At 34.5% G+C, this 22615-nt stretch overlaps 3 protein-coding genes across 4 annotated transcripts; 1 reads left to right on the plus strand and 2 right to left on the minus strand.

Annotated features, from left to right (window-relative positions):
• Window positions 1-4395: 4395 nt before the first annotated feature.
• Window positions 4396-8359, minus strand: LOC144545781 (glutamate receptor 2.8-like). 2 transcript variants are annotated; one of them, XM_078294346.1, is made up of 5 exons: window positions 8082-8359; window positions 6571-7883; window positions 5811-5964; window positions 5267-5676; window positions 4396-5014 (listed from the first exon to the last, which is right to left on the minus strand). In XM_078294346.1, the coding sequence occupies exons 1-5, from the start codon at window positions 8329-8331 to the stop codon at window positions 4607-4609; spliced, it is 2535 nt and encodes an 844-aa protein (XP_078150472.1). In that variant the 5' UTR covers window positions 8332-8359; the 3' UTR covers window positions 4396-4606. The 2 variants fall into 2 exon arrangements, with proteins under 2 accessions (XP_078150472.1, XP_078150471.1); XM_078294345.1 differs by having other exon boundaries at window positions 4397-5014; window positions 5811-6111.
• A 6361-nt stretch (window positions 8360-14720) lies between these two features.
• Window positions 14721-16349, plus strand: LOC144545700 (uncharacterized). Its single transcript, XM_078294249.1, has 3 exons — window positions 14721-14999; window positions 15097-15171; window positions 15550-16349. The coding sequence occupies exons 1-3, from the start codon at window positions 14721-14723 to the stop codon at window positions 15586-15588; spliced, it is 393 nt and encodes a 130-aa protein (XP_078150375.1). The 3' UTR covers window positions 15589-16349.
• Window positions 16350-17951: 1602 nt separating this feature from the next.
• On the minus strand, window positions 17952-19500 carry LOC144545790 (glutamate receptor 2.5-like). Its single transcript, XM_078294359.1, has 3 exons — window positions 19452-19500; window positions 18906-19309; window positions 17952-18600 (listed from the first exon to the last, which is right to left on the minus strand). The coding sequence occupies exons 2-3, from the start codon at window positions 19074-19076 to the stop codon at window positions 18184-18186; spliced, it is 588 nt and encodes a 195-aa protein (XP_078150485.1). The 5' UTR covers window positions 19077-19309; window positions 19452-19500; the 3' UTR covers window positions 17952-18183.
• Window positions 19501-22615: the final 3115 nt, after the last annotated feature.

A 22615-nucleotide genomic window follows, 5' to 3' on the forward strand; every position in this document is an offset into this window, starting at 1 on the left:
AGTGGCTTAATAAATAGTAAAAATATTTCAAAAAATGTAAAATTTGGTCTCCAAGCATATATTAATATGGAGATTGTGTTGAACAGTTCAGATCGGTTATTTGGACTTTGAAATCTCAAAAAGTAACTCATTATAACTTCGGTTAAAATTATAACGTTATGACATTAGCCGGACTCTATATATATATATATATATATATATATTCTTATTCTTACTATCTAAATGTTTTTGTTAGTATTTTTGACCGCACATACGCATTCAATTAGCTGAAAATTGGTAAAGAAAATTCTAAATACTAAAATTAGCAATAAGATGCTAAATTATCTCTCGAGAAAAGATGTGAAGGCTTTTAGAAGATTAAAGGGTCCAGAGCCCATGGGCCTTAAATGTATGGGCAGGCTCTCCGTCGCCATGGAATTTGGGGCTGAAGCAAGGTGCGGATCGCAACCACCACACCACTCTTATCTGCTAATTCTCTCTATAGAGTAACTCCCCTTCTCTAGTTAATTGAGACGAAAAAAGGAAATAACCAGAGAGAGCAAGTAATAAATCCTGAAGCCCAGTTAAAAGGGGGATAAATATTTTAACAGAGCAGTTTTAGCTTCATGCAGTGCACAGGCTCTAAAATCAAAACAGTACTGGATATGGTTCATGCGCTGCATGAAGCCTAAACTCCTCTGTTCAAACTGTGACCCGTTAAAAGTGACTACAATTTTCTCCAGGTTAATTTTTGGACAGAAAAAGATTGGTGACTCGGGTTATCTCTCTGGAGGCTTCATTGGAGATGGAGCTGCTGAGAGGTGTGCTGCATCAGGGCTCAGGCAATATAGATATATGTAAGGTACTTTGAAGTACTTTTCTCACTGGTATTAGATTATAGAACAGATTGAATTTGATTTAATTTCTGTATATGCAATTGCTGGGCATTGAGAAATGCTGAATGCAACAGGGTGGAGATGGCTCCTAACAGGTGTAGTTGAAGGTCTCAATTGGAAGTTGGAACAGTTCAGTTCTGCTACTCCACTTAGTTTTATTGCTCTAATTGGGATGCTCATCTAAATATTCTTTATGAAGATGAGCAGTTTGTTGCTACGAGGAATTAATATATTTAGTGTAAAGTTATCAATTATTTCATTTTTTGGTCTTCTGCAAAATTCAGGGATGGAAGTTCCCAAATTTGTGATGATAAACAAAATTGAGGTGTTCAATTAAACTCAGATAAAACCAATTTAGCCTCCTCATTACTCTCACATTTCCAATTAAGCAAGGCTTTGCTGCTTGGCCCAGCTAGGGTTTTAGAACAATTCTATCTCAAGAGAAAAGTGTAGGTCCGATGGCCATTGGAAAGAAATTTGGGTCTGATGGGCATTAGACCCATCTGGTGTGCTTTAAGATTTGTGTATGCCTTGCTCTGAGATTCATGCACACAAATTTTTAAAATGTTCGATGCCCATCGGACATAAACTGCACTCCTATCTCAACCTCAATCTTTAAGTTCTTATTTCATTTTATATTTCAGGACATTTAAGTATTTAACTGCTTTCATTACTCTTTAGAAGAGTTTTAGAGCCAAAAAAAAAAAAAATGGCTCGAACCCAGATATATATAAAGGCAGTTTGTCAGAGCAAGCAAGCTTGCTTCACAGTGACGAAGAGCGGTATTGGTAAAATTGATGAAGAAACAAAGAATGCTCTAATTTCTCTACAAACCAGGTATGGTTTCTTGGCATCCAGATATGATTAAATAGGATAAGTGGCTGTTGTGCCTTATTGATTTGTTTTCTTTTATTTGTACTCCATCAGTTGTTTGACATATTATCAGGTCTAGAGTGCAAAGCATGTTGGAAAATTGGGTAGTTTTTTTTTTTTTTTTTTTTTAAATAAAAAGTTGGGTAGGTTTTAAGGTTTCAAATTTAAAAAAATTTAATTATTGCTTGAACCAATACTTGTAAGTAAATTAGATCTAGGATAAAATTTACCACTAGAAGCATAGAGAAGCAGCATATATAGCAGAATTCCTCCTTTCTTTTAGACTCTCGCAAGTTATGGAAATATGATTAGAGTTTGCACTGATGCATGTGTGTGCAAATATGTGTGGTACATAACTAGATATCTCATCCACCCCGTTTTCTATGAAGCCCTCAAGTTATTTGTGTAAAAACTATAAGGTAAGTGGAAAAAAAAAAGAGGGAGTGAATTCCAAAATAGATCAATCCACTACAAATTTAGGCTCATATATCAATGTTACTAAATGTAGCAATTGATCTAAATTGACTTAATCCACATTTAATTTTGGCCAATTTAAGTTGTCTCTAGGGCATATTTCTTGCAAATCATATTAAGTCTTGTTTCATATTACTTTTGACGAACAATTGATATCCATTTGTGTGTCAGCATTTGAATCTTCAAACATTATAGAATAACAATCTTTTGTTAGGGCTCAATACAAAGGGAACTCTGCCTTGATTTCAGTAATTGTCAGGTTATCTCTCTTGCACACACACACGTTCAGTAGCTAACCAAATAGTGATAAAATGTCAGAATTCTTTCAGGGCCTGTTCGGATGTCATTAGTCCCAATGGAAATTGTAGGAATCTGGACCGATTGAGATTTTTAAACCCTTTACCTGTTCGGATGGCTCTTTCTTTCCCATATCGTTCCCAAATTTTCTTCCCAATTTCTACACAGCTAGTGTAAAATTGTGGGAAGAAAAATATTATCTCTGACTCCTTTTTTTCTTTCCCAAATGGTGCGCGTGCTCTAGTTCTTTACTTTTTGGTTGGATCTAATTTAAATCAAAGAAAGCAATCTGTCGGATTGATGAGTATCTTTGCTTTATTTTGCTTTCTTTCTTCTGTTTCACATTAATAGCCATAAAAAGAGTAGTTATTCTGTACATATGATTAGACTAGTTAATAAGAATGAATAAATAAGTTCTTTGAATAAAGTCTGAATAATTAAGTGTCATTTACTAGTTTCGTAAATAGAAAACTACAGAAGGGCTTACATGCAATTTTTGCATAGTGCCCTAATGATCACCTTCGTTCTATGTTTTGTCCAGCTTCATGGATTGTTTATATTTGAGATTAAGATCTTATACACAAAATAATATAATAAATGTAGAGAATTATTTCTTCATATCCATGAGCATGATTTTAATCATAGTAGGAATAATCGGCCGATACCGATCCGGATTAGATCGGGGTCGCCGATCCTCACGTAGCAAATCATAAAGAAAAAAAAAAACCCATCCTAAGCCGATCCTGAGCCGATCCTGATCCGATACCCCGATCCCGTATCGGTATCGGCAGGGACCGATCCCGATCCTGATACCGATAATTCCTACTATGATTTTAATATAATAAAGTAACCTAGAGATTTTCAGTCCTTTACAAATATGTTATCTGGTAATAGGTTGAAAGAAATCTGATTTCTTTTTTGCTTTTGTTAATTCTCGGTTAATGTTTATCAGCTGATAATGTTTTGAAGTTTAGGTAAGTTCAATCCTTATGCTTTATAAGAGTCTCATGTTTGCAATAACAATAAAACACCCAGTTTCATCTTAAGATAAAAATAAAAATCTGTAAGGACTTATTTCTTAATTCATATACCTCCTTGTCAGTTCCAAATTTTGTTGATGAGCTTAGTGAACCTTGATTATGAATTTACCCTTTTAATCAGATTTTAGGATTTAGAACAAAAATCATACATGTAAGAACCTTCTGTTAACTCGTATATAGAAGAATTGAAGGAAGAGGAGATCCAAAACTGGTACCAAATGATAGTTTACACTGTCATTGGCCATTGCCAGTTTGCTCAGCCACACCCACGCCCATGCCCACAACAAAACACAATAAAATACAACACAACACAACCTAACACACACACACACATACACAAACAAAAAATAAAAGAGATCTACTGTAGGTTTGTTAATACACAAATCCGAAGACCATAATTATAATTTTGTGGTAGTTGTTTGATGATTATTTTGTTTTTTTAAATATGAATTTGTGACATCGAAATAAAAGTTGACTACTTTGCACAATGGGATCTCTGCCTTAATATATATCAGTCAATGTCAGGTAATCTCTCTTCCACTTGAAGAATGGCAAATAGTTCAAAGGGAAATCTAATTAGTTTATTATACATCTAAGATCTAACCAAGATACTAGACTCCATAGTCCATACTAGTCTGCTTTATTAACCAGTAGCAGTCACCTTTGCACAGTTGGATGGTGCTGAAATGTACTTTTCATGTTCATCCATTGCATCCTGGGAAACTGATGAAAAACATGATTTATTCTGACAGTGAGGGGGCGTTATTGGAGGAGAGAGATGACTAGTATATTTTGTAACTTCTTTGATTCTCTAAGTTTAAAAAGAAACAAAGTTAAATTACTGTATATAGTTTTTATAGGCTGGCTAATGATTAGTATGCATCTGAAAAATTCAGATATGTATCTATTGCATTAGAACATACTAGCTAACTATCTACCAGATTACTGCTACCTATCGACTACCACCAACTACAAAAGAAAATGCCCGAAGCTTCTATAAATTACATGGCTGATTAAAAACTTCTATTGAAAATTCAGATCATGATATCATGTTGGCATTTGTTGGTGAAGTGTCAGTGTCACTTTCAGCAGGTAATATGCCAGAAGCATCACTGCTTGGTCTTGCTCTTTCATAGCAGGTAAGGCTTCAACATCAATTTTATCATCAGTGCTAGTTTCAAAGCTCACTACATTAGTATTCTTTTGCCGGTTTTTACAAAATGACTTGGTTGCATATATTATTATACAGATTGTTGAAACAACTCCTGTGATGATAAAAAGTCCCCTAAAGCTGAGAAAGTTCAGGGTGTTTGACTCCATGGTGATGCTGCCACTGTTCAGGCAGTTTGAGTCTCCTATCCATTTCTTCTGAATTTGGTTTATTTCATCCCCATCCGTTATGTTGAGGATTGCTCTCGAAATGTCAGCAACTAGTGGAGAGCCCTTGGGAAAAGCCTGTCCATCAATTTGGAATATCAAAAGTAAATATGCATGGTGTCCATACTATTAAGATTAATGAACAAAGTGAACATGAAAAGAATGCTCCTTTGTTTTAGTTTTTACCTATTGGTACATAAGATTATGGTGTTAAATAATACCAATCTACAGGTTGTTGTTATCATTTTGGGTAGAACATTTTGTATGTGTAAGTATGTCCTTGCAATTAGTTTGTAGCATATGAATAAACAAAATTAAGGTTAAACTTACGAATCCAAACCCAGCTGTCTTGTAAATGGGTCCAACCATTGTATATGACTCGCAATTTTTGGCTTTGGCAAGGAACAACTTGATGTAGGGTATTTCATCGACGATTGCAGCAACTCCTCCATTTACACTTCCTTTGTCAAGGGCCCCAGCAAATTCCTCTGGGGAGTAACCTCTCATCTTTGATTTGTCAAAGCCGATCTCCAGAAGCAAGCCCTCCACAAAATAATGTTTATTATATCCAACATACTCACCTTTATTTTTTAAGTCATAGATGTCGGTTGCTGTTGGTTGAAGCTGTTGTACTGTTAACATCGACGAGAGACTAGCTGTGTAGCTTGACGTCAATATAAGCAGAACAAAGATAGACACAATAGCAACTATCTTGGATAGGATGCTCTCTAGCTTCTCTTCTATATTTATTTGCAAATATGTTAGCTTGTGACTAACTAAATAATTTTCGGATAGCTCTGATTGAATATAAATTTTGTTTTATAACAAAAAGCCACTCTAGGTATTGTGAAGATTTTTTGATAAAAGAACTTACGATATGCGAACAAGGATAACTGCATTATAGTTCCAACATGCCTTGATACAGATCTCTTCAGGGGGGCCCTCATTTTTGGCTCCAATATCCATATGGTGATGCCAGTGCAGATGAGAAATGCAAAGGTACCCAACCATAGATCAAAAGATAATGGCTGTAAGAATATAAATGTGTTTTTATTTTCAGCTTGCTTGGTTCTCACAATCATGGCTACTCCTGATTCGGTGTATGGCATTGAAAAGTCAGCATAGAGTGTACGGTTGTACCTTATTGTAATGTCCCCTATAACTATGTCATATTTCTGCAAGACAGCAATTTGTTTAGTCAAAATATATTTGGTGTTATCAAGTATTGAATATCATAGATCAAAAGAAGTGGGAAAAGTTCAAAATAAAGGTCAACTTTTATAGCAAGTAATTACAAAAATAATGCATGATGGACAGATGGAGCACAGATATATATATACATGTTGTTGCTTGGTTAAAAATTATTGGCAAAATGTCATTATCAGTAAGTACTTAAATGTAATACCTCAAATATGCATTGCATGAGAGTTGAAACATAGTAGGATGAACAAATTTAAGTTTTCAAATGGATTTACTCTTATCCAGGGAAAAAAATCTTAACTACAGAGATGTGAAATACATTAGTTATAAAAAACATCAACCATATTTAACTTCATTAATAGCATTTGTTGCTTGATTACGATCATATTAATTTTGAGAAAAATTATTAAGCTATATCATAAGGAGATACATACCCCAAGAAAAACTTGATAGACAAATTCGTTGTAGGTGAGTGAGTTATTCTCAGTCGCTCCTCCAAAATGTTGATACTCGAATGGGAGTGCATAAGGCAATCGCTTTACAGCTGCTTCAAACACATCAACCGAGTATCCACTTGCTCTTGTTGCTTTTGTCTCAGGGTCTATCTCCCACTTAATGAACTCAGGATATGAACTCATTTTTACTCCAACACGTAATTTTGTCCCGCTGAGTGGGATTTCCCAACCCTTGGGTAAAACAATTGTTTCCCCTGGCCAAATGACAGGATTTAAATCTTCTTTTGATGTTGAATAGTTCTTCTTATTGCTTTCATCTAATACCCTTGATAATCCTTGTTCTTCTGTCCAGTATCCAACTTCTCTTACGGCTCCAACAATGTTAATTATTTCGAACGAAGAATACTGCAACTCTCTGTTTATTAGCTCAAAGTTGCCACTCAATCCTTGAAACTTGATATTTGTGATCTCTTCGAGAAGCCATGGTCCATTGGAAGAGGAATGGAGTGGCGGAGGAGTGGTAGAGTTATCAAATTTGGTGTTTTGAACCCCTACTCTTTCTACGGCCATTGCTACTGCATAGATGGTATCGTAAGCCCATAATGCATAGATGCTAGGTTTACTAGACATTTCTTGGGGATTGTCTTCATGGAATCTCCTTTTCCATCTAATTGTGAAGTAATTCAACTTGTCAGTCTTGGGTATATATGGCCGTACACCTAGAGCCCCCTTCATTGCACTGGTAACACTTTCATTAAAGGAATAGACCATGTTTGTCACACCATCTGTCATAATCCATACATACCCTTCACCCATCATCCCTACTTCTTTAGCCATCAAAAATAGGTTAGAGCCCAAGGAAGATGACATGTGTACAACAAAAACCCTAGTTTGCATGGTCTGTAATTTGTAGAGTTCTAGCTTGATTTGGTCATCCGTTGACAATTTTGATATTGAACTGCGGTAAGGGATATGCACATTGATCTTTTCAAGGGCATTAGCAAGGAAGGGGAGAATGCCCCATCCAAATTCAGTATCTTCATAGATTGTAACTACCTCTCGCCATCCATAGGCTTTGATGAGTGAGGTAATAGTTTTTATTTGAGCCGCATCATTTATGGTTGTCCTAATAAAGTAGGGCAGATGCATGAAAGCAAGAGTGGGGCTGGTAGCTGAGAATGAAACTACTGGCACCTGACTGGTGTTACCGATTTCAGAGACAATGGCAGCTTGTGAGGATTTCTGAGGTCCAATGATGACTTCAGTCTTATTGTTTTCTAGCAAGTCTAGTGCTGCAAGAAGATTGAAGTTTTTACTTTTTAGACCGGAATTTAAGGGTAAGGGGGTAAAAAATAAAAATAAAAGAAAAGAGATCTACTGTAGGTTTGTTAATCTAGAAAGAGTAAAACAATTACAGTGGGATTTGGTTCAAGTTGAGTACTTTGCACAATCAATAATAATTACTACAGTTTAATAATTTGATCAGTCACCTGCTAATGTAGCCTTGACATTGTCCTGGTGGGAATCTCTGATATCAAGCACAAGTCTGGTACTATAATTCGAATGTATAGTGTAGAAATCTTGCACAGCCATCTCAATGCTTGTTCGAGCCATTTTGCCCTCAAGGGTGTCCAAATCGAGTATAACTCCTACTGAGATGTTTCTGTTCGAATTTTTACCTGTAACTACTGAAACTATGATAAGAAAGAGAAGAAACATAAGTTTGTTTGGTTTCCCCATTTTTATGCACAGTACACTTCTCTTTATGTTCTCTCTTTATAGCATGGCTGCACATGACTTCATGGGTTTACTTTAACAAATCAAGGAAAAAATGACACCATGAGTTTACTTTGACAAATCATGGAAAAAATGACACCATAAGTTTACTTGACATAATTGCCTAGTAATTCAGTTCTTGACGTTTCGGATTGTAGCTATTATTCCATTGAAGAATGGTGATGATTGCATCATCAAATTAAAATTTGAAGTGGATGACTATCCAATAAACATAGTTGAACCACAATTTGTTAAGTTAAAAATCAATTTTGGACCTTGCTAGTTAAGAAACAAATTGAAATGGTTAAGTGCATGGAATGCTCCTCAGGTTAGTGCAGCGATCAGTGATCACTAATAAGTTGATAACTAAATTCATCCATTAATTAGTATGGTAATTGCTTCCTATATAATTTATTACAAAAGTCATTTTTATAGGTAGACAATTATTGTTTTCGGAATAGATCACTTTTAACTATTGTTTTAATTACTTCATAGTACGGACCAATTTGTGTTGTGTATATTAACATAGTTTTCAGTCTAGAAAATTATATCACAAAGAGGCAAACTATCTACTCCAACATTTATTGTGGTATATTTATTTCATCTTTTTTTCTTGGATGGATACAACAAAAAATAATCTTGTCTTTGACACGTCAACTTTTTCTGTAATTGTCTACTAGAGAAAAACACTTTGCTATCGGTTGAAATTGCTATCCACCATCGGGATCCGAACTGTTGCTTATCGCCCCGATAGAAAATATGTATCCATACGCTATCGGTATGAGTCAATAGCGTTAAGTTCCAACGCGATCGGTTAGAAATTAGAAACCAACGGAAATATTAGTTTTCTCGGCTGTTAAACATACAAACCGTGTGGCCATAATTATTAATGACCTTGATCAGGAATATATAGATGTCTTGATCAGGAATACTAGTGAACCACAATTAAATCTACGGAAGCATTAGATGTCTTGATCAGGAATAAGTCACGTTGCATTAATTCATAACTTGGAATTATTAATGACTATGACGTCGAAAATGACTCTAATTCTTGATCAAACCGTGTGGGCATTTGAATAGTCTAGAACACGCGCGTAGAATTCAAACTAAAATTGTAACCATATAATTACTAATTAAAATTAAGTTGCCGACTAAAATTATTAAGTACTAAAACAAGCACACTTTCCGCATTTCCTTGAAAAAAAAAATAACAGACTTTACCATCGGTTCAATGATTTAATTTAAACGAGATATTAAAATTTTATAGGAAATCAAATTATAATATTCTAATTTATTTTACTATATAACTTCCAGATTTTGAAGATGATTAAAAAATTTATTTTTAAAAAATCTAAAAAATAGCAAACAAAATACTAATAATAATAAAACTTCGTTTTCCATAATTGTGTGTGTTTGTGATAAAAAAAATATATAGTATACCAGATCGTTTAGTTATATAATTGCAAACCTGATTAGGGTAAAAAATATATAATATATAATTTTAAGATCAGGCCTTTAAAACAATGATTTTAAAATATTAGTAAATAATTTTCAAAAAATGTAAAATTTGGTCCTAGCACATTTCAACATAGAGATCATATTGAGTGGTTTGGATCATCTCTTTGAAAAATGTAAAATTTGGTCTCCAAACACATATTAATATGGAGAACAAGATGAACGGTTAGGATCGACCGTTTGGATTTTGAAAACTCGAATATTAAGCCGTAGCACAGAAGGTCTCTATGCTATCCATAGCACCCAAGCCTTACTCTATATATATATATATATATAGAAAAATGCTAATATGCTACGCTTAGCATAGAGGGCCTCCGTGCAACGACTCAATATTTGAGTTTTCAAAATTCTAAAGGTTGGTCCAAACCGTTCAATATGATTTCCATATGAATATATACTTGTAAACCAAATTTTATATTTTTTAGAATTTTTTTACTATTTTTAGATAGGTAGAAAATCACTTGATCTGATGTACCATTCATAACTTGGAATAAGTCATCAAGTTGCATTAATTCAAGTTGCATTAATTCATAACTTGGAATAAGTCGTCAAGTCGTCCAGTCGTCCAGTTGCATTCAAAACTTGGAATAAGTCGTCAAGTCGAAAATGATGAGTCTAATTCTTAACCAAACTGTGTGGCATTTGGACAACTCTAGACCACGTAAAATTCAAACTAAAAGTGTGACCATAGAATTTCTAATGAAAACCGACTAAAATTATTAAATAGTAACTACAACAAGCAGAGTTTCGATCCGAAGTTTTATTTTATTTTCTTCAAAACAAAAGAAAACAACCTGACTTAGTGCATTCAATCTAAATAATACACTATAATAACATTATAGCAACAGTACTATATTGTTTTTAGATTATTGAAACTATGGAACTATAGCGACACAATATTAACATAACACCATTATTTTAGTCATTTCACTATCTAAACACATACTAAACATGCAAACTTTAGCATCGGTCCAAATGATTTAATTTAAACTAGATATTAATATTTTATAGGAAATCAAATTTTAATAACTATTTTCCTGATTTTAAGATGGTTAAAAAAGTCATTTTAGAAAATCCAAAAAATAGCACACAAAAAACTAAAAAGAGTAAAATTTCGTTTTCCATAAATATGTGTGTGTTTGTGATAAAAAACAAAAAAATAGGATACCAGATCATTCAGTCATATAATTGCAAACCAGATTGGGGTAAAAAATAATATATAATTTTAGGGTAAAATTCGTTGGAGGTCACTAAACTTTGTCCTTTGTCATGAATTGATTTGTCCTATTAATTTTTTGAATGAAAAAGTTATAAGGTGACTTGATTGGAATTAATTCAAAGTTTTTTTTTGAAGGACAGGAATTAATTCAAAGTTGAGCGGCCAATTCGTGACAAAGGACAGTTTAGTGACCTCCAGCAAAATTTACCGATAATTTTAGGATCATACATTTAAAAAGTGATTAAAGTTATATTTATATGATGCATATAAAATTGATAGGATTTTAATACAAATTTTACTGTTTATTAAATGACTTGACGCTTGCAATGGTTTATATTTAACAATATATGATTGATTATCAAATCAATATTACACCACACGTGATACTACTATCATCGTCCTTTGCCGTTTAGTTTGTATATATGATATCAATTGACTGTACTAAAATTGCATGATATTTGACACATAAATAGTTCATCAGTTCAACAATAAATCTTTATATTTATTATTTATTTATCTTTTATAAAATTATTTCGAAATATATTGTCAAAATTATCAAAATATGTTATTTTTTTTTATTGAAGTCCAACTTATCTATATTAAAGACCTAATCATTTTAGGGATCACTCAATAAATACTTATAAATTATAGTAAAATAAAAGTGTACTACAAAAAAAACAAAAATGTCTGATGCAACATTATTGTGTTATATATAGTTATTTTCTCTCTTTTTTCATGGAATACCAAAAAAAAAAAAAAATTGAGAAACATATACCGTTAGAAATTTCTATACAATTTGTTTTCAAAGAAATAGAGAAACTTTTCTGTAAGGAAATGTTTTAATTTAATATATATGAATACAAGTTAAAGAGAGTAGGGACACATACATAATATTTATTCAAAACATATAAAAATTCAAATTTATTGTGTCCATAATAAAAATGTTGGTTGCAATATCAGCACCCCAAAATAATAGGTGCGAAATTAAAACCACAGTGAGACCTAATTAAGGAGGCATTAGATGACTTGAGGAATAAATAGTGAAGTTGCATATGCACATCTTCCAATAATAGCTAGGTCAAAAATGACTTCAAATTACTCCCAAATCTTGGCCATTAACCCGTGTGGCATTCAACGATTCTAGACAATATGTAGAATTCAAGCCGAAAATGTGACCAAAGTACTAATTAAAGTTACCTCCAACCATTACTCAAATTACTAATTAAAGTTCATTCTAATAATAATTGATAATTTTGGAACCCATTAGTGCCACATATATATATTTTTTAATATTATTAATAGAACAAATGTTTTAATATTAGCCAATCTCTACACACACAGATATGTAGATAGATAGATATAGAAGCTGTGATGCAACCAATTGGTTCTTCAATTTTCTAAGTCCAAAACAGATAGATGTGATCTTTATATTAAAATGTGCATGGAGACCAAATTTTACATTTTTTGGAATTTTTTTACTATTTATTAAACATTTTTAAAATTGTTGATTTTAATAAACAGTGAACAATTTAAGAATGATTAAAAAATAGCAATTTTAAATCTGATTTAATAAATAGTAAAAGAATTTAAAAACTGTAAAATTTAGTCTCCAATCATATTTTATTATAGATTGAATGTTGTATTGTTTAGATCCACCTTTTGAACTTCAAAAATGTAAAAAATCAAAGTATTTATTCCACATCCTAGAAACAAATATTTTAATATTAGCAAAGGTAATACCAAATGCACGGAAACAAGATCAAAATGCACGGAAGCATCATTGAAAATTAATCTATTCTATGGGGCCTAAGCATGTTAGGGATCACTCAAAAAATTATTCTAACAAACCCAACCTATCCGATATAATATTGTTGTGGCATATTAATTTCCTCCTTTTTTTCATGGGATATCAGAAAAAATGATCTCGATTTATTGAATGAATGAGTTGGAGGTCAATATAAAAAATTTAAAACTTTGAGTGAGTCTATGGTACTATGCATATCACGAGTTTGTTACTGTGCTACGGCTCTATATTCGAGTTTTCAAATCCTAACAGTCGATCCGAACCATTCATCTTGTTATCCATATTAATATGTGTTTGGAGACCAAATTTTTTATTTTTTGAAAATTTTTTACTATTTTTTTAGATATTTAGAAAATCACTTGATCTGAAAATTCTGGATCATCCAAAAACAGTGATTTTCAATAAATCTAAAAAAATAGTAAAAAAATTTCAAAAAATGTAAAATTGGTCTCCAAACACATATTAATATGAAGAACAAGATGAACGGTTCGGATCGACCGTTAGGATTTGAAAACTCGAATATAGAGCCGTAGCACAGTAACAAACTCGTGATATGCATAGTACCATAGACTCACTCTAAAACTTTTTTAATTATAACAAGATATTTCTTTTATTCAATTTTGAACTCATAATCTTCAATGTCAGAAAACATGTGCCTTATCTTTTTTACGAAGAGGACATTTTCTTTGCCACAATAGAGTACCTGTGCCTTTAACACTAACCCATATAATCTTGATTTGAATCATCATGTTTCTTTATTTATAATGAGTCTTGATAATACGTTTATATAGCCACTTCAACATGATATGCGGATAGATTATTTTTGTATTTTCTAAGTCCAAACAGTCGATCCGAATCATTCAACATAATATCTATATTAAAATGTACTTAGAAAACAAATTTTACATTTTTTTTATTTTTTTACTTTTTTAGATAGGTAGAAAATTATTGTTTATATGGTCCAAAATTTTCTGAATTATCCTAAAAATAATGAATTTTCTACATTATCCTAAAAATAATAAACAAATTAAAAAAAAAAAGATTTTAATACGGAGATCATGTTGAACGGTTCGGATTGACTGTTTGAACTTTGAAAATGCAAAAGTGAATTATAATTATATGGTGATGAAGTTTTTATATAAGCGTATTTTATAATATATATTTAGATAATCTCAAACGAATAAGTGCGGAAGCCTAAACCATAAATGAATTGTTTCGTGACTTAGAACGATTCTTATCAGTGGCCCACAATTTTGGTAGAGATCGATGGATCGGGGTTGTTGGTTGATGTTTTTCTCAATATATAATTTAAAATTTATTGATTATTCTTGTGTGGCTTTAATTAGTCTGTTCATTTTAATCTTACAATTCGATTTAAAATAGTCGACTTTTCTTAATAAATGATCCAGACTACGATCCGGATCTAAACTCAAATATTATGTCAATCTTATATCGGAGAGTAGAAGAGCGCACAAATTCAATATAGGTACTAATTTGACTCGTTGATTTCGCCGCATAATATCTCAAGGCTGACAAATATTGCGCGGTCACTGGCCCATTAGTCATCGTTGGAGGTGCCGAAGTGGGTCTACCGCGTACGGGGAATTAGCCCGATTAACGGGCCTGATAGCCCATAGGCCTAACATGTATGAGCAGGTTGTCTATACTACAAGCCCTTATAGCCCATAGTCCTTTCCGCTTCTCCTAGCTACGATAGAACTTATTGCTTGACCAAAGAGGTCTGAGGTAACATAATATTTCTGTTTAGATCATAACTGTCCAATCAGAATCTGGATCAATCCGGTCCGAGGTGGAATGCACGGGCTCCCTTTTATATTCGTGCGAATTCTTCTTGGACGTTCCGGATCTAAACATAAATATTCTGTTACCTATTCCAATTCGAGCAAGGTGCGGTCCCAACTCCCACACTCGCCTCTGCTGCTCTGCAGCTTTCCCTCTCCGCTACAGCGAATTCTCTCTCTACCAAGTAACTCCCCTCCTCAACTTAAATTCGAGTTGGAGGCCTCTCTTGAGGCTTCATTGGAGATGGGGCTGCTGAGAGGTGTGCTGCATCAGGGCTCAGTCAGTATAGATGTAAGGTATTTTGAAATTGTTTTCTTACTGGTATTAGATTAGAAGAAGTGAAGAACATATTGACTTTGATTTAATTTCTGTATACTTGAATTACTAGGCATTGAGAAATGCTGAATGCTACATAGTGGAGATGGATCCAAACAGGTGTATTTTAAGGTCTCAATTGGAACAGGTCAGTTCTGCTACTCAAAACTCAACTGATAAAGTTTTGTTGCTGTTATTGGGATTCTCTGGTCAATTTTCTTTATGAAAAATCTTTTTTTTTTTAACTCTATGGCACATTCTTATTTCAAAAAAGATCAGTTTGTTGCTACGTTAGGAATTGTTGCAATTTGGTGTTATGCTGAATTTGGTTATAGAAGTTCCCAAAATTGTGATCACAAACCAAAATTTAGCTGTTCAATTTGACTCAGCTTGACCCAATTTAGCATCTTCATCATCCTCAAATGTGCAATTAAGCAATGCTAATTTGGTGCTTGTGCCAGCTAGGGTTTCAGAACTGTTCTATGTCGGCCTCAATTTTAAGTTCATATTTCATTTTATATTTCAGGACAATGAACTACTACATTGCTCTTTAGAAGAGTTTTAGAGCCTACAAAAAGTGGTTCTAACCCAGAGATAAGGTCAGTTTGTCAGAGCACGCAAGCTCACCTCACAGTGACAAATCTGATAAATAGTGGTAATGATAATATTGATGAAGAAACTGAGGATGCTTTGACTTCTCAACAAATAGGTATGGTTTCTTGGCATCATGAGATGAGTAAATAGGAAAAGTGGTTGTTGTGTATTATTGATTATATTCTTTTATTTGCACTGCTATCAGTTGTTTGACATATTTTCAGGTTTTAAGTGCTAATATTGTTCGGAAATCGGGTAGGTTCTAGGGTTCTAATGAAATTTCTAAATTTAATCACTCTTCGTACCAATATCCATGAGTAATTTAAATTAGATCTAAGATATTATTAACCACTAGAAGCATAGTGAAGCAGCGAGGGGTAGAGCATCTCGCGTCTAATGGAAACTCATGTGTAGCCTTTGTTTCTACTTGCCTCACTTGTGAATTGGGAAGATTGTCGAAATAGCACAACAATAACAGCCATGCGTTTACTAGTATTGATGTACGATTGGTAGCTTAACAAAATAAGCCTTAGTTCTAAACACAGTTTGGTCACTAGCACACAACCTTACCTCATAGTACTATGGGTTGTCGAACGATAGAGAGGTATTGGAAGTATTGGTTAACCAATTGTCATTAATATAGACCAAACATTTTGGGTGTATTCAAGAAATGCATGCTGAATCCTAAATAATGCACGGTTAATTATGCGAATGTTGGTTGAATTATACAAATGCGGATTGAATTATGCAAATGCAAGTTGAATCCTAAAATACAAGTTGAATTATGCGAATGCAGTAGATAATGAAAATGCTATGGAATGAATTTCTAGAATGAGTTTCTAGGATTATGAATTCACCGTAATATTTTGAATTGTCACAATTAAGGAGGTGTTATCCTAAGGTTTTTGTGGCTCTATACCGTGCTCAAGTTGATTTAATTAGTCTCCTACTTTTGAGGCTTACCACTTTAACCCAAAGTCATTAAGTTCCTTGATAACTATGGTTCTGAAACTCGGAATCGGAATCGGACTTTTGACCGTGGAATCGGAATTGGATGAATCGGCCGGAATCGGATCGGTAACTCGAATTTTTTTGGCAGAAGTTTGTTTTGTAGCCAAAAAGTAGGAAAAAAAACATTATATAAAGTTTTACAAACATTACAAATATAACACACTTTTATTGCCAGAAGCTATGCCGAGCTGGCTGGATCATCTCATCGTCCTCTATATTAAAATACAAATGGGGATATTGTTGTACAGAGCCAAAAAATGAAGACATTAATGTAGTGTCAAATGAAGAATTATTAGCATCTTCATATCCAACATATAGATTGTATGTGCTAGAAAATTCTGGATTACTACTCGAATTGTAGTCTAGTTGTACTCCATACGTAGAAATTATGTATTTGCTCTCTAAAATTCTTTCAATTGCGTTTCTAAATGTCTAATTTTATATATATTTTTAGGGACAAAATTTAACAGAGCAGTTTCCATATTTGATTTTAACATAATTTTCTAAATGTTTCCATTTCCATATTTGATTTTAACATAATTTTCTAAATGTTTCCATTTCCATATTTGATTTTAACATAATTTAAGAGAGCAGTTTCTGTTTCCATACTCTTTTTGGCAAATATTTTTCTAAATGTATTTTCGGCCACAGCGTAAAGATTTTAACAGAGCAGTTTTGGTTTCATCCAATGTAATGACTATAGATCAAAATAGGAGGGTTGGATTGTAATTTTCCCTTTTACTCCTGCTCCAACTGAAATTTCTGCGCCGATTGAAATCAAATGGATAGCGTCAATTAAACTCGAATGGGACTTCGATTAAAATCGAATGGACATCACAGCACAGCGCAGTAGATTGCTTGACCGACAGCGTTGATTGCTCGACCTACGACAGCACAGCTCACTCGGTCCAAGTTAGTGTGACTCGGCCTGAATCGGCTCAACTCGGTGTAACTCGGCCTGACTTCGTGTAACTCGGCTTGACTCGGCCGGAAAATCTGAAAACTTGGCCTAGTCAAGCACTGTTCATCCGAGTTTTGCTGAAAAACTCGCCTAGGCATGAGACTTCAGTAAAACTCGGCCCGGTCCCGTCCGATACCGAGTTGACTCAGAATCGGCTGATTTTCCAAACCATGTTGATAACTCATATTTTCCGTAAAGGCCTTTTAGACTAGTTTTGTTGCTCTGAATACCTAAGTTTATTTATGTTTTTCGGGCATTTAAATTTATTCTTTCGGTCCATCATCTAAATTGCCTAGAGTCATTCATGGATACACGACCTTGTATAAAGTACTTTTAATTTGACATCTCTTTTAGGCCTCAATCTAAATTAGTGGATCTATTTTTGAATGTACATGTAGCTAGTCAAGAGTATTAGGCTACATCCACAATTCCTAGAATAAATGCTTAGCCTTCCATGATATTAACCCAAGCAAATTACATATGGATCAGTTTAAGACTTCAAGCAAACAATAAGAAATTAATAAAAAGAAGAGAAACAAGTAAATTTTATATATTGACACAACCCATAAAAATAAATTATATTGTAAAATCATATCATGGTATCATGTTGGCATTTGTTGGTGAAGTGTCGGGGTCACTTTCAGTGGGTGATATGCCAACAGCATCACTGATTTGGTCTTCCTCTTGGTTCATAGAAGGCAAGGCTTCAGTATCAATTATCTCATCATTGCTTGTTTCAAGGCTTACTACATTAATATTCTTTTGCCGTTTTTGACAAAATGACATGGTTGCATATATTAGTAGACAGATTGTGGAAACAACTCCCGTCATTATAAAAAGTCCCGAGAAGCTGACAAAATTCAGGCTGTTTAACTCCGTGCTGCTGCTGCCATTACTTGAGCAGTTTGAGAATCCTATCCATTTTTTATCAATTTGGATTTTGTCATCCTCCGTTATGTTGACAATTGCTCTAGAAAAGTCAGCGACTTGTGGAGAGCCCTTGGGAAATGCCTGCCCATCAATTGGAAATCGGGAAAGTAAATATGCATGGTGTCAATTCTATGAGGATTAATGAACAAAGTGAACATGAAAAAAAATGCACCTTTGTTCTAGTTTTTCCCTAGTGGTACATAAGATTAGGGTGTCGAATAATACCGACTCTTAGTTTTAATCTGCTAAGAAACAATGACATGCTTATTAATTGACTACAGGTTGTTGTTGTTGTTGTCATTTTGGGTAGAACTTTTTGTATGTGCAAGTATGTCCTTGCAATTAGTTTGTAGCACATGAATAAACAAAATTAACATTAAACTTACGAATCCAAACCCAGCTGTCTTGTAAATGGATCCAACCATTGTATATGACTTGCAATTTTTGGCAAGGAACAATTTGATGTAGGGTATTTCATCGACAATTGCAGCAACTCCTCCATTTGCACTTCCTTTGTCAAGGGCCCCAGCAAATTCCTCCAGGGAGTAACCTCTCATCTTTGATTTGTCAAAGCCGATCTCCAGAAGCAAGTCCTTCACAAAATACCGTTCATTATATCCAACATATTCACCTTTATTTTTTAGATCATAGATGTCGGTTGTTGTTGGTTGAATCTGTTGTACTGTTAATATAGACGAGAGACTAGCTGTGTAACTTGACGTCAATACAAACAGAACAAAGATGGACACAATAGCAACTATCTTGGATAGGATGCTCTCTAGCTTCTCTTCTACATTTATTTGCAAATATGTTAGCTTGTGACTAACTAAATAATTTTAGGATAGCTCTGATTGAGTATAAATATTGTTTTTAATTTTTTATAACAAAAAGCCACTAGGTATTGTGAGAGATTTTCTGATAAAAGAACTTACGATATGCAAACAAGGATAATTGCACTATAGTTCCAACATGCCTTGATATAGATCTTGTAACATTATAAGAAAAAGTATAATAAAAATAAGTATGAGGGGTTTAAGTGCAAAATATGCATGTTTTGTGATATTCAAAATTTTGAGGGACTTATGTGCAAAAATACCAAAGACCTATTAATTTTCTTTTCCTTCTTCACCGTCCCATTCCATTTCTCTCCCGATTTTATGTGTGCATGCGTGAGTGTGCGTGTGTGTGGCGAACCAAAGAGAGAAAGAGGGAAGCTAGGGTTTGTGTACGCGAATCGCTCGGAAACTCGAGATCTGAACCGAATCGACGACAATTAATCCTTCTACTACTTCCAATTGGTAAAATTCTATTGATTTCCTCTCTTGAGAAACCCTAGATTTTGATTCGTTGAGTTATTATTCGAAAATCGAAACGAAAGTTTGAATTGAACGGTTATAACTCGATAATCTCTTGAAATTTGCTAATTGAATTTAAATTCTTTTGTGAAACATTGATTTGTGATTTAGGGTTTGTATCGAGATTTGAGATTTGTCGATTTGGTATGTGTTGATGTGAAACTCAAATTTGGTTGGAATTAATCGAGTTATAACTTGGTATTCGTTTCGATTCGTGTTATCGGAATAAACCGAACATTTGAACCGTTGAATTTTGAATTAGGGTTTTGATATAAAGAAACTTAGAAATTGAGAATGGCCATGTATATGTATATACTTTGAACTTGATGCAATGCGTAACACTGATTAACCGTAATCGAGCCTCGATCGAACCGATTAAAACCAAAGGAATTAGGATTTCTGTACAAGTATTACGGGCCGTAACCAGTGCACAGTTTTGCCCTAATTGAGTATTTTAAATCTGTGTAAACTCTAATCCTTTGTACCATGAAATAAATCAATTAATATGTTACGTCAGGCACTGAATCGGTAAGGCAAAGGATTTCAGGATCCTTCGGAACGTCTGAACCTTAGGCGAACACGTGATTCACTCAGGTGCGGGGTTTCTGGACTTGTTTGATATTTTATATTCAGAATTAAACTGTGTTTCGATTGACATGTTGATTATTGATTGAATTGCATTATCGGATTGTGTTGCATATGCATTGCATTGCCCAAATAAAGTGAAACTTGAATTGTTTTATCTGATTGATTTGCATGCTGGTATGGTTATTAATTGTGTTGATCTGAATGATCTGATTTTGGAATTAAAGTCACCGTGCTTCATATCACCATTGGTGTGGGTATGGTATTATTGTTATCCACCGTGATGACGTTACCCAGGGGGTGAAATCGGATTTGTCAAAGTCTCTGCAGAGACTTTGATGCCCAGTGTTCTAAAGCTTTAGATCGTCTGGCCCTCGGCAGTTCCCAGTACCGGTTGGGACGAGGGGCAAGTGACTTTGTATTATGATGGTGGTTATATGTGACTTGTGTATCACAGGCATTACCCAGGGGGTAATGCATTTGGATGGTCAATTTGCTTTATATGGATTTTCTGGATGTGAATTGAAACCAGACTTTTAATTAAACGGTTAGGCCTGTAACTACAGATGAGTGTCATGAGAAAAGGTTTTACCTGGCGCAGCCGTCTGTAGGTGTCTGTAACCCTACAGATGAGAGGGAACGAATTGGGGTCCAGATTGGTGGAACATTTGTAGTTACTACCAGATATTCTGAAACCGAGTTAAACCAAATATTGTGTGATTGAATTTCATCTTGACAATTCTGAATTGTGATTTCATTTGGATGTATGTTGTTGGATTTATGCATTCTTGTTTATATATGGTTATAAACTGATAGGAGCTTTATTTGTGTTTTATTTTTGAATATAATCTGTGATTGCAAGTCCATGAACGATTTGTGGCAATTTATCGCACTGAGAATTTATTTCTCATCCCCTCTTTTGGATAAATTTTTCAGGTGCTGGTTCGGCTGATCCGGGAGAGGCACGAGGTCGGTAGGCCCTGGTTTCACCGCTGCCTAGCTTGTCTGGTATTGTGACATTAGAGATTATGTATATAGTTATGTTTTGGTTATATATATATATTCTCTATGTCATTTTGTGATGCGTATCCATCGAGATACGGGTTTTGTATACTGTAACCTGACCAGCTGGGATTTGTGATATGTTTATGTTATTTATTGGTTTTGTTTGCGCGTTATGTTTTACTTTCTATCATATTGTAATTGCCTAGTAGGTATACGGGCAATCGTATGCCTACGGCAGGAGCATCTGTCATGCCTCGTGGGCCTCGGGGTGTGACAGGTCTTCCTCTGGTGGTATCAGAGCATGGTTTAAAACCTGAACCAGACTTGTTTGGATACGAGAGTGATATGCGTATTAATGGGGTCGTCGCGATTATACGAATATTGTATAATAAGAAAAGAATATAGAATGTTATAAACTAACTTTGTTTATTCAGAAAATGGAAACACACCGAGGCAGAGGTAGACCTCGGAGGAATCCTGAACCTAACCCGGAATTAGTGATCGAGCCAGCTGGAGGAGCTGGAGGAGCGGGAGGACCGGATAGAGATTAGAATCTGGATGAGAGATTGATTGCGGCCTACGAGAGGGGTCGCCAAGCTGAAAGGCGAGATGCAATACCGGTAGCTCACGGAGATGCTCCTGAGGATTTCAGAAAGCTGTACGATGCATTTATGCGTTTGAACCCACCGCACTTTGATGGAACCGGTGGTTATGCAGTAGCAGAGGAATGGTTGGCACAAATTAATTCAAAGCTGGTTCTATGCCGTGCACCGGAAGAAGATAATGTGGAACTAGCGGAGCAGCAACTGGCAGGTGACGCAAGGTTCTGGTGGGACGGGGCCCGACGCAGTTATGTCGGGGAGGAAGCCAAGATACCTTGGGAATGGTTTGAACAGCAGTTCAATCGACGCTTTCTGAGTAATATTCAGCGTGAAGCGCTGAGAAGAAAGTTCTTGGAGTTGAGGCAAAATGGGTGTCCAGTGATGAAATACAATAGTGAATTTCTGGCTTTGTCGCGCTATGCTTCGGATGTACGAAATGATGTAGAGAGGTATAATAGGCAATACTTGGATGGTTTGGATGGAAATATTTCAATAATTGTTGATACTCCGACTGCTACGGAGTTGCAATCTATGATGGATCATGCGGAA

Source organism: Carex rostrata, chromosome 28, assembly GCF_964058835.1.
Source record: "Carex rostrata chromosome 28, lpCarRost1.2, whole genome shotgun sequence".
Classification (NCBI taxonomy): Eukaryota; Viridiplantae; Streptophyta; class Magnoliopsida; order Poales; family Cyperaceae; genus Carex; species Carex rostrata.